Genomic DNA, 13192 nt, shown 5'->3' with positions numbered 1-13192 from the left:
CCAATCCCAATCATTTTCTGGCACCAGTGCAGAGTCAGTGCCAGGTAACGAATTCGCTGTTAGTTGATCACCCATGGGGTACCTTGAACATGCGTTACTTGCCCCACCCAACATAGATACGGTACTGCGAAAGCCGCGCATGCGCGAGAAAACCCGCCCGGGATCTCATCACTGCGACGAACAGTTGTTTTTATGTTAAAGTTAAAACACTTTTCTTCGATACTATTTGATGGACAGGTTTGTTAATATCTTCCGTAAATGTTTCCAATGAAATGTAATAATATTACTTTCTTAACGTACCTACCTACTTAGTAATAAGTTAATTTGCTCTTACATTGTGATTACGAAAACATAAGCTCATTTACAGAGTTTTACTTGAGGTTTTTATCATTTTCTAGCGAAATGACGCGCGCGTAATACAAAAAATACTATTATATCTAATAGAAGTATTAATTAACCTTTCTCCCGGTAAAGCCGGTAATTTTACGTGATTTGATTTTTATTAGTTACTGTCACGTGCAACTACAGTTAGAAAATTATTATTCACAACATAAGTGAGAATGTTATAAAAGTTATTATCGTTTATCATTGTCAAGTATGTTTTTATATTTTATTATCATTCTAGGCAGGCATTGGACATAAATTAAAAAAAGGACACGCTGTACAATATATAAACATTGTTACACAAATTCAACGTTTATTTTATACAGAAATGGACAGTTCTCGTTATTATAAGAATCCCTTCGAAGATTACCCTAATCCTACTTCTAATTTAATTATCAATGTCAACACAAAAGAGGTAATTATATTATATGTATTTGTCACAACTTTTGATATGTAAAACTGAAAATGCTTGTGCCCATCAGATCAATGAAAATTATAAAGCTACCCTACACACGAGTACAAAGAAATTATTAGATCGATTGGAAGAAATGAAAAGCCGTTGGGCGTACCATGATGACTACTCTGTGTATACAGGACCAGCTGGGATTGCATACACATTCTATCAGTATGGAAAGTGTTTTAACGAACCAGCTTATATCGACGTAAGTTTCTGAAATTCCTTGATACCAAGACAGAAGTAATTATTTATCCAACATTTATGTATAATTTCCTGCGCAGAAAGCAACAGAACTGTTAAGAATGTGTGTAAATAAATTCAGAGGTAAAAGAGAAATTACATTCTTAACTGGCATCGCGGGTCCGCTAGCTCTTGGCTCAGTTGTGCTTCATTCACAAGGCAGTCAGGATGAAGCGAGCAATATGATATCTAAGTACATACATTTTGTCAGTACTTGGTAACGGTCATCTACGAGCACTGATTTATACGTTCTGTCATAGACTGAAGTCATTATCGTCTTACGTTTTGAAGGAAAACAGTGAGTTGCCCGATGAATTGCTTTACGGAAGGGCTGGCTACCTGTTCTCCCTTTTGTTCTTAAATTCCAATATATCTCCACCACCTATCGAGGACGAGCTTATAAAACAGGTATTATAGAATTTCAATTTTTGGCGATGCCACTTCATTATAGAATTAACCGTGTGGTAATTAAAAAAATATTACATCAGGTCATTGCACTTATAATTAAATCCGGACATGTATACTCTGCGTCAAGAAACTACAAAACACCTTTAATGTATGCTTGGCATGATGCAGAATACATCGGCGGCGCGCATGGATTGGCTGGAATACTTTATTTATTATTGCAAGTATGATCAAGCCGAATTGATTTAAGCTTTACTTAAAAAAATTCCATGCCCGGAAATAACGGTATAAAATATGTTGATGCGTAAATCTGCTCGTGTTGTAGGCACGGAAATACTTAACACTGTCTCAATTAGAGAAGGATATAAAACCAGCACTGGATTTTCTTCAGGACTTACGATATCCTTCTGGGAACTTTCCATCGTCGATTGGAAGTCATACTGATAAATTAGTACACTGGTGCCATGGAGCACCTGCGATGCCCATGCTGTTCTGTTTAGCTTATGAGGTTGTTGCTCCTGTAATTATACAGTCATGAACAGCATTTAGTGTCTATGCATTGGGAAATAGTGTTAGAGCGCCATCTACTAAAGTAAGCTCTGTAATCGAGTCAATCGCGTTACAGGACCGGTGTCACACAAGTATTGAAACAGTGCAATAATGTTTTTGTCATTAAATAGTCTGTTAAATTTTACAAAATCGATCATCAAACAGTCGAGATTCCCAATACAGTATTTTCTCGTTAGCGGCTCGCTGGTCGGGACCGGCGTTGAGCCCGTATCGTGAACAGAGCCCTAATTCCGAGTGTTCGTTTCTCGCTTCTTTCTGGCCGAAGGGGAGAGCGAGATGGAACACGGCGAGCGTGCGCGATGGTCGCAAGCGCTTACCGTGAGCACGAAAACCGCTTCGCAAAATCTTGACGCAGGCCCGGCTCACGGTAAGCGCTTGCGACCATCGCGCACGCAAAGGACAGAGTGTCAGGCGTCCGATAGACGGAGCGAGACAAAACATCAACGCGTCGTCGGTCTCGTATCGTCCTCGCTCGCTTTCAGTGCCTCTCGCTCGCTCTCGCCATCGCCGGACAAGAGTGAGACAGAAGTGGTGGGGATAGCGAAAAGTCCGTATCGTGTACACCAAATCGAGCCCGTAACGAGGAAATACTGTACTGCCAATTATATGTGACAGCTAACCCGATTAGACTGCTTTAATTTTCGCCATCAGATTGCGTAGCGGAAATAAGAAAATGCCAGTAAGTAATTATATACTTAAACAGATATATCAAGATGATCGGTATCTGAAGACTGCTCTACAATGTGGAGAAGTGGTGTGGTCAAGAGGACTGCTTAAAAAAGGATACGGAATCTGTCACGGAGTAGCTGGGAATGCTTACACCTTCTTGTCCCTTTTTCAACAGACAAAAGTTAGATTGGATTCGTAATAAGTGCGTAATAAGATTGCCATACATTCTAAACAAATACTGACATCTTTTTCAGGATGTGAAACACTTATATAGAGCTTGTAAGTTCGCAGACTGGTGCATGGATTTTGGAACGCATCAAAACAGAATTCCTGACAGACCATTTTCATTATTCGAAGGTAACTAATACACCACAGGCTATTACAGTCTATAGATTTTCTATTAATACTTTCTATTACATTAATGAGTTGTGCATGTATTATTTATGATTATTTTAGGTGTTGCCGGTACCATTTACTTCTTGATTGACATGCAAAATCCACTTTCAGCAAAATTCCCAACATACACAGTGTAAAGTATGGATACCTGAATTATTATTAACTATTTTTCACGAATTTTAAGCCAACCATCACAAATAAATTCCTTTTCCACCGTATTATATAGATGCATTATCATTACACATTTTAAGTATGTAATTCAGCGCTGTCCAGCGTAGGGGCCCCTCACGCGTCTACTTCCCCTTCCAACCTTCCTTTTGAGCAGCGTGACTTGTCGTCAAGGAAACCGTGCGACGCTGAAAAGGAGACCGCGACATTTCCGTGGACAAGAAATCTCGGACGACACGCGCGACGCCGACGTTCACTGTTATTTTGAATCGGCCGCGTCTGTGCTCCATGGCAATGGCGGACGATGTTGGGGCCATAGACATATATAGACGGAGCAGAAGCTGGGACTATCGGCGAGGGGAACATTAGGCTTGGAGGGGAGAAGGCAGAAGTCAGATACGATTTAAGTTTGTACGGAAAATTTCATGTACAAAATCCCAAGAAAGGGCAAACCTTAAAGAAGAAAAACATCACTTGAACAAAAATGATTCCAGTGCAGATTTCTATGATTAAATCTGCATTGCTAATAATTTAAGATTTTCGGGGAATAGCTTTCGATATATTTAAAGCCATATTCTGTATTTATATATGTACATCATCTTGTATAATTATAGAATTTAGATAAAACTGTATAAAAGAACAAATTTCTTACTATTATAGATATATCGAAATAACGATCAATTTAATCCTCTTTACAAGTTTTATTTCTTGAATCGGTGATTTAATACGTAATAAAATATTATTCTATATATGTACAATCTAATTAAATAATATTAAAAAACAGAATCTATGATCAGAAACTCGTGTAATCGCTGGCTATATTAAATTATTATCTATCATAAAATATAATGTTTAAGAAGTTTCTTGCGATATACATAATTACTAAGAAAACAAGTGTCACAGTTCTCACCACAAAATTACGCAGTTATTAATATCGGTACAATTAAATTCTAAGAATAAATACTAACCAAAATAATCGGTAAATGTAAGTAAAAAATCGTATCCCCATATGAAGTACCAATAGAGTAACATCGATTATTCAAACAACTGATTCTAAAACCGGATGTAAGAATGCGATCAGACTTGTTTACAGCTTAAAAAACAATTTGGCCTGCCTCGTGTGTGGATTACATTTTCTACCTAATAATCTAAGGTAATAAAGTTTCTTAAATATTTCAAATATAAGAAGATACAATACCAACAGGGATTGCTAGGTACAAAATGAAGAAATAAAATTATTCCTATGAAACAAATCGAGATTTTAAATTGAAGAAAATTCAAATGTGGAGACATGGACGCGTACCATTGGAATTAAATACGATGAACAAAAGTATTAGAATTTGTAAAAAAAAAAAAAATATAAAAAAAGTCCACAGACATGTGTCATCTGAGAAGAGTAATAAAGGTATGAGACATTATGGCTACTAAAGGTGTTCAAATTTTTCTTTTATTTACTACATCAATTTTATTTTTCTTTTTTCATATAAATATTTGTGTAACTTGTGTATAGATACCTATGGAATAATGATAGATTAACCGATAAAATCTCTTCAACTATACCTTACTACACAAAATAATTACTATACTACTAATATAACTAAAAACATGCCATATGACAACACTACTTTCGAAAAGTATTCACTTTCCGTATATAGCCCATAATTTACGAAACACCCTGTTCACAGTTTCATTTTCAATATCCAAAGATCATTACCGTGAAAAATGGTGATGAAAAATGTTAGCCTCACATCCCCGATTCCCTGTATACCGATAGAATTTTAGAGTAAAATTTTTACAACCAGTTTCCCATATCTTACGACTATCGCGAACAATATAGTCTTCAAAATTTAAATCTTACACTTGCTTGTATTTATTCTAATTTTACGATTACATCTTCGATCGGTTTTTTACTCTTTCGTCAAAGTAATGTTTCCAAATCTCGTAGTGTTGTCAAAAATATAATAATTAGATTATGCGCAAGATACAAAAGTTGGCGAGGTTCCTTTCGATGGGGGAAGAATGAAGGATAACGATGAGGTTGATACAAAAAAAAAAATATAATAAAAAACGCGGTGTCTCCAGAAAGCAATCTTTATCGACAAATGGGAAAATTATACAACAAATCTTAGGAGAATAATTCGTGCGAAGACAATACGTGAAAGTTGATGCAACAATTTTCGATTGATTTCGAACGATAGTGTGTAAAATAAAAAGTTTAGGACAAAACGTTTGATCCATTCTTGTATTAAAATGTCTTATATTCGCGTGTTTATATTTTATAAGTAGTTTCAAATATAAAAACTCATTCCTATCTCAAACTCACAACTTTATTTCGTTCATTTGTTGTATGATTGCGTAACACGAGTACGTCGATTGTTTCGAAAGAATGCTTACACCCAGTTGTTTTATATCCTCTGCCTACTTCTCGCTCACTCATCTCAGACACAGGTATCCTTTGTGCGACCACATATGCCAACTCGACGCAGGACTTAATACGTCACTTTAACGCGTATTTTTTGTTGTTGTTGTTGTTGTTGTTTCACTTTTACGCTGAATATTTTAGGACAGTAGCTGGTTATAATTTAATGACAGAATTACACGTCGTAGAAGAGCGCACCTTGTCGCTTTCTAGGAGGAATCAAATAATTGCTTACTTTGCTAACGTTAAACGTTCAGTAGAAAAATAGGAATCTTATTCTAAGAGATTTTTAATATCATCATAGTAATTTCATGTCAATCGAAAGGTCGCCTCTTATAATACGAAACTGCTTTATCCAAGACCTAATAAACAGGTTCCATTTCAAAAACATGACCCCTTGGATAGTTTTGAGTAATCAAATCAGATATAAGTTATCTATTTTGAGCGGCGTAATTATTTGATTTTTCCTAGACTCCAGAGGAAACGCTGATCAAAAACCCTTTCAATAGAACCTTTATATCTGCACCGAAGTCTAAAACCAATCGCAATGTGTTATTCGTTGGCACACCGCGGGAGATATAACAGGATCACGATGGCTCCTGATTCTAATTTCACCTTTGGATCGTAACAGTAATTTAAAAAGGTGCCTTTAGAATTAGAAGCGCGTGTTGAACTACACGTGAAAAAACGCTTGCGATATATTTTCTTCTCGCGAGAGTGGATAGTTTACGATGTAAAATCTGGAAGAATGAGAACGAGGTGAGTTTCATCAGTTGATTTTACATTTTGAGCGTGACAAATTTCAATCCTTATTCGAGAATGAAATGTCGACGAGATTTCTGCTCGGAAAACATACTGCAGATCTCTGTAAATAAATTGTGATAAATCACAGACATCGATTGAAAATAATAATCAGTTTCTTCTTCTTTATCCATAAATTAACAAGTCGCCGGTGTTAAGATCAAACTTTACTATACTTGACCTGTGCACTTGATACAATTGAATGCGCATTATTATACCACGCAACATCATTAGACTGAAATACAATGCGTGAACAGAACGTTGAAGAGAAATTCATACGATGTATGGTTTTGTCTGCCCGGAAAATTTGTGGAATCTTATTGTTAGCGAAATTCGATACGTTGTATGAACTGAATCCGTAATGGTAAACGTGTATACGCGAAAAGCTACTGTAATGTAATATTATTCGTATCGCAGAATAAAAATACAGAATACAAATAAACATGTAACGAAGAATGATTTCGGCGAACTTGTTGCACTTTTAACAAATATAAGATTCTGATGTTACCATCATGTAAACAACAAAAGCATAATAAAATAGTTATAAAAAGCATCGGTCATGTTTACGTTTTATACATTCTTACGCGTATCACCTATGCCTGTATAAATAAATTACCGTATTAATAAAATTGTAATCCTTCGCGATATGTTCTCAATTGACGTTCAAAATACATTAAATTACTGAGAATATATAAAACTGTTCTCGCTTCTTTTACATGGCTACAACATTAAAGAAATTATGACTGTATGCTTATAAATGTAATCTAGTAATAAGTTAGTTCTTTTTTTTTACAAGTGCCTAGCTTGACGGGTTAAAAAATAATGAAACATGAATGAACGGATGGAGAAAAATTGAATGCTGTATATCTCGACACATAACCATGATATTGTCACCCTCAAAAATATCTAAAACACCTCGTTCTGGAAGTAATGCGATGAAACAGATTTTCTTGACAAAACAAGATGAAGAGAACACCCGTCCGCTGTCCCGTCATACTTTATAATTTATGTTCCTTTTAATGTAATTATAACACGAGAAAGCTGAGCAGGTGTTCTTCATCGTATGTCTACTATGATAGAGAATGACTAGGCCATATGAATATAACTAAGGAATTCGTACGGTATTCCGGCACTGCTTTAGAACAATGTGCAAAGTGAAACCTATCTAATTCAATTCAGACCGTCCTTTCTTTAGTTATTTTCGGCACAATCGAACAAATATTGTAGTTTTATACACACGGCATCCTTTTGCGCCGAAACAGATTGGATCTGCTAAATTCTGTTTCCTACTTTGTTTTCCCAAAGATGTCTTAAAGTTTATTCATATGGCTCAAGATTTTCAGTCCTGCAAACATCATCTATTTTCAACCAATTTGATGTGTATTTTCAGTGATTCTTTCTCAATGTCTATGACTGTAGCCGATGTTGTGAAAAATGAACTTCGAATTCTATTCTGGTTCCTCTCCATCGCCATCTGTAACGTAACAATTGGGGTGACGATACATTAAATATGTTGCAATTATACGATACACCTTGCGGAATGTAATAAATATTTTTACCTTCACGATCCACTTCATCGTCTACTAATAACTCATCATCCTCATTTACACCATCATCTTCATCATTCACAGCCTCTTCTTCCTCATCATCTTCATCCACGTCATCTTCGACAACAACTATACTATCATCCCCTTCCTCGCCTTCACCTGCTTCATCACCATCGTCCGCACCGCCATCTTCCTCTTCCTCTTCTTCCTCTGTGTCACAATCTTCACCATCTCCTTCAATACCGTTTTCAACATCCATGTCTGGTGCCAAATAATACTGAAAACAGACGTAATTACATTATGTCAAATATTTATTATATTCTTTAAACTTCCATAGTATATTAAAACAAAATATTATAAATAAACGTGAGAATACAGCGAGGGATAAAATTAAAGGGGTTAAATTTTAAAGGCGAACATATACTCGATCATGTGTACTGCACAGAATTCTATTGAATTCTCAACATTTTTACACAAATATGATTATATAAACGTTATTATTCATTGTCAAAATTCATTTAAGGGATCATTCTGGTAATCAGGCCGCAAAATTCGGCAACATTCAGGTTTTATTTTCTCAGTGAATACAATGAATAACAATGTCAAACTTTTTTTCGTTTATTAAGCTACTTGTAATGTATACGGAACAATTTGACATTGATATTCATTGTATTCACCATTGATTACCAGAATGACCCCTTAAAATATTGGGGACATATTGTTAAAAAAATTACCATAAGCACACTGAAATAGAAATAATCGTACAGGTGAATATAAATAATAAAGAACCTTACCTGCAATGGATTAGGCCACATGTCATCTTTAATTAACTCTGCTATTTCATCCGAACTTGGGTCTCCATGATCCGTAAACCATTCGAAGAATGATCTGTGTTTCAGTGGCCTTTTCCGACCTTTTAGCGGGGCTTTGGTTTTTGCTCTTTTTGTTAAATCTGCGCCCTCTTTCCAACGTATAGGTGTACTTTGAGATGCTGGATCTCCTGCAAAAAAGCAGGAGATACATCAAAACTAAGAATATTCTAAGAATAACTAAGAATACAAATGATTAGTGTCTAAATCAATGAAATGGAATATTTACTTAATATAATCTTTCCTGTTCTAAATAAATATAAGTATTGCAAACAGAATATAACTAATATTGTAACTAACATCATTCGTTTCTTCTCTGTTATGCAAATACTGTGATTCTGCAAATTTTATATACTTATTTTCGTTAATAAATAAGACTTTACTTTACTAATAATATATTGCTTGTACACATATTAATTTTAAAACGAATATTACTTTACGAATAAATCAGTAATAGGGTGGAACGAAATATAGGGGCAAAATATTTTTTTATTATTCATGACTTCTAATAATCAACAAATTTTTTGAGGTGCCTCAAACCATTCAAATATTCATATTTACTGATTGTTGTGACTTTTGAATGGCTTGCAGCACCTCAAAAAATTTATTGATCGAGATTACAACTTTCGCAGCTTAAATAACATTATAAAAGGCAACTTTTGCCCACTATTAGAAGTCATGAATAATAAAAAAATATTTTGCCCCTATATTTCGTTCCACCCTAATCAGTAACTTTTGAGAATTACAGCAAATTGTTGAAAATACAATAAAAAGACACAAAGTATTCCAAATCTTACTTAACACATCTAATAGAAATATAATTGAAACAGATATTTAGATTTAGAAATGTGCTCACCAGAAGAACCTAGGTGAAATTCCTTAGTGAGGACATTATTCTCAAAATAGGGATTTTCATCGAAATGAAAATTGATTCTATAACCAGATTTAATGTCCTCAAACTCTTCAACTTCTAATTTGTTTAAAAATCGAAGCGCATCTTCTTCATCTTCTTCCAATATTTCTGCTATTTCTTTGTTGTTTACAAACTATATACACAATAAGGAAATTTACGTTGTCGTCGATGTATGTCGTGAAATTGTAATACTTAATGCATATAAAAATTAATTTCAGGTCAAGAAACTGAAATTTTGAAATATTATTATATTATTACTAACTTAATATCGAGTTTCCGCGCATTATCAGTATACAAGTATCATATTTTAATATATTATATATTTGTTAAAAAAAGAATAAATGAGTGTTCAACTATACTTTTTAGGGTGAAAAATAAACTGCTTGCAAATGGACTTGTTGCATAGAACGGAAAATGGATGTTACTTAATAGTATTAAACGCCAAAAAGAATGAGCTAATCGTAATAACTAGAAACTATTATTTTGAGCAATTAAACAATTTTGAAATCAGGTTTAACACTTTAACTGCATTGTACTATACACATAAATCGGCCATATGTTCCTTTGTAGCTTTACATTGGCTTCTATAGTAAAGACTAGCAAGAAGAAAATAAAAAATTGTAGATATCCAGGACCACATTATATAGCGTTTACAAATGGAAACCTGTATTCTTACACTAGATAAATACGATATTTGTGAATGCTGCTGCCTGGTGCTATTGTATACACGTGTATACGCACGTCCACAACTTAGAGTTAAGGATGTATCGAACGTACAATATTAGACAAGAGTATATGAAATTTGAAATACTTGAATATCTACGTCTTACGCATAGTAAATCTAGATGTAAGGAACTCAAAAGGCAGTTGGAGTCTTATTTTTACTCCTAGATAGGTATTTTTTACTTTACAAATCCTTTGTCAAGCATTATTTGTTGGACTCGTGTCAGTGAAAATGCTCTGAATTCACAATTTTCTCAAGTTATAATTTATTTCTTTAGAACGGTGTAGTGAAAACAATTGAAACTCTGCAGATATTTTCATCTACCCATATACTACACGTACAAAAAAATTGAAAGCATAGGTACTATTTATTTGACACTTTTTCAGCGGTTTTATCTGTCAAGATCGTCTGTTTCCATAAGAGTGCGTGTAAAATCAGTGAAGATTCAAATCGTTATAACTCAGCAACCGTGTAGTAAATTCGTTTAAAATTTTTGGAGCATATCAGGAAGATTAAAAGGAACAATCTCATAAATGTTCATCAAGTAGGTGCAATTTTGAAGATAGGTCCGGTACATCCTTAAGAGGAAACATTGAGCTTTGGTCAAACCATGAAACAAGTCTCCACAGTAGCCACTACATAAATGGTACCACCCAGTTATTTTTATTCTACTATTCAAAGTAGCAAATAAATTGCATCGAACAAGACAATTAAAGATCACAGCTTACTATACGATATTTATTCATTTCTTCTCAATTTTCTACCATACAGGAGATCGGGGCTAGTTGCTACAGGGGCAAATTGATACAGACAAATTATCTCGACGCCGTATATATGTAGCTCCATTTGAGGGAGATATGTGAAGATTGTTATCCAACTCTTTCCTACGATCCAGCGTACGTGTGTGTACATTGACGTTAACAATCGTTTTTTAACTGTTTTCGTTTATATAGAGAAAAAGTAAATAGTTTTGATACATCCAAATTGATACATTTCACCTTCGTCCAAATAACATTTTTCCATTCATTTTGTATGTATTTTCTCAACTTTTCATTTGTAACATATTAAAGAGAAAGGACCAAAGTATATTGTAGCATATTTGTTATCAAGTAATTAATTCAAACTAAAATGAAAAACATGAAAACTGAAAAACGTATCAACTAGCCCCTGTCATTCATGCCACCAAAGATGTTGTTTTACATATTATTTAAGTGCGTCCCATATTATATATCACTATATTTGTTCTGCCAACTATACCCGCAGTTCTGAAACACTCTGTATATTAATTATCTTATTAAATTTAGTATCATAAATATATCAAGCTATGAATTAATTCATTAAGACTAATAACAAAGAATGCGGGGGAAACACATAAATCGACAAAAGGGACAAAAGACTTGATCCAGTTTTTTAATATAAGTTTGTTGCAAAAACTTAATTTGGAAAAAAAACTATTTTCTTGGTATCTTATACTAATTTTAAATTGTAAGTCACGAAAGAAACTATAGATCATCTACAATTTTCAATGGATAGCCCAATGTTAAATGTACATTTTTCTGAAAATTCCAAATTATTTGTATAGAAAAAAATATGAGATGAGAGTTATCAATGCACCTAAAATTAAGGGTTCCATGAGAAACTAGAAGAAAAATGAGAGTTACAGAATGGGAAATACTGAAATTGTAGGTGTTTCATTATTTAAAGTAAGTTGCGTGGATTAATATCTTGAATGTGTACTGAAAGAAGCCACTTTGCTTACAGGGCAACCTAATTTTTCAAAACAAAATTCTATGCAAATTAAACACTAACGTATACTTTACGAAGAAACCTTGAAACACGACAAAAAAAAAGCGAAACATATCAATGCGCTGGTAAATGAGAATTATAAATACGGAAAGGAACGTTACAATAAAGAAAAACAATCGTACTGTGTTGAGAACAAGTGAAGAAATTACACTGTATAATGAAAGGATAATACAAAGTAAGGATGGATCGTAGATAATAAGAGAATAATAAATCATATGATTGCAGTAGCGTTCTTGACATGCAATTTGTATAATAATAAATTTCTATCATATCCCGCGTGACCGCATGTAGTTATACATGCTTATGTACGTATACAAGTAGGCAAGATGGCGCCCAGCGCCGGTGGACGCCGGCATTGCCGAGAAACGTCAAAGATACATTAGTAACTATTATTAGCGAGAACGTAATGTCATCGCGTGAAAGGATACAGCAGTGACCCAAAAATTGGGTATCCTCTTAATAATGTCATTCCGTTTCTGGAAATATGGCTTACGCAACTTATTATACTTCTTCTCGACTTCTAGGATTTCGTCGCTGGCCTTCTCATTGAGGCCATCGATTTGATTTTGACACCCGTCAATCTCCTCGAGTGTCTTCTGTATTTCAATGTCGTAATCTCGCGATTCAACACCCTCGCCCGAACCTGGATCCTCCAATTCCTTGGCCTTTTTATTTGGCGAAGCCATCGTTCGACCCGCGCTCTTGTCACCACTCCACTACTGTTTATTTTCAGTACGCACTCACACCGCGTTCGTCACGCTCGTGTCACGAATTTGCGGCGCGTAAGCAAGCTAAACTGCAGCCACGAGTTTGATAGCTTATCT

General features: G+C 34.6%; 2 protein-coding genes across 5 annotated transcripts; one reads left to right on the top strand and one right to left on the bottom strand.

Annotated features, from left to right (window-relative positions):
• Positions 1 to 117: 117 nt before the first annotated feature.
• LOC143378395 (lanC-like protein 2) lies at positions 118 to 3339 on the top strand. 3 transcript variants are annotated; one of them, XM_076830125.1, is made up of 10 exons: positions 118 to 237; positions 626 to 799; positions 867 to 1046; positions 1123 to 1274; positions 1342 to 1489; positions 1570 to 1710; positions 1812 to 1994; positions 2760 to 2906; positions 2980 to 3082; positions 3182 to 3339. In XM_076830125.1, the coding sequence occupies exons 1-10, from the start codon at positions 193 to 195 to the stop codon at positions 3256 to 3258; spliced, it is 1350 nt and encodes a 449-aa protein (XP_076686240.1). In that variant the 5' UTR covers positions 118 to 192; the 3' UTR covers positions 3259 to 3339. The 3 variants fall into 3 exon arrangements, with proteins under 3 accessions (XP_076686240.1, XP_076686242.1, XP_076686241.1); XM_076830127.1 differs by having other exon boundaries at positions 213 to 237; positions 630 to 799; XM_076830126.1 differs by lacking the exon at positions 118 to 237 and adding an exon at positions 340 to 477.
• A 2025-nt stretch (positions 3340 to 5364) lies between these two features.
• Set (NAP domain-containing protein SET) lies at positions 5365 to 13192 on the bottom strand. 2 transcript variants are annotated; one of them, XM_076830128.1, is made up of 5 exons: positions 12797 to 13192; positions 9782 to 9971; positions 8851 to 9056; positions 8069 to 8333; positions 5365 to 7983 (listed from the first exon to the last, which is right to left on the bottom strand). In XM_076830128.1, the coding sequence occupies exons 1-5, from the start codon at positions 13052 to 13054 to the stop codon at positions 7958 to 7960; spliced, it is 945 nt and encodes a 314-aa protein (XP_076686243.1). In that variant the 5' UTR covers positions 13055 to 13192; the 3' UTR covers positions 5365 to 7957. The 2 variants fall into 2 exon arrangements, with proteins under 2 accessions (XP_076686243.1, XP_076686244.1); XM_076830129.1 differs by having other exon boundaries at positions 8851 to 9047; positions 12797 to 13186.

The sequence above is a fragment of the Andrena cerasifolii genome, chromosome 1 (assembly GCF_050908995.1).
Source record: "Andrena cerasifolii isolate SP2316 chromosome 1, iyAndCera1_principal, whole genome shotgun sequence".
NCBI lineage: Eukaryota > Metazoa > Arthropoda > Insecta > Hymenoptera > Andrenidae > Andrena > Andrena cerasifolii.
Note: the sequence above shows the minus strand (reverse complement) of the source record. Positions and strands in the feature narration are given on the sequence as shown.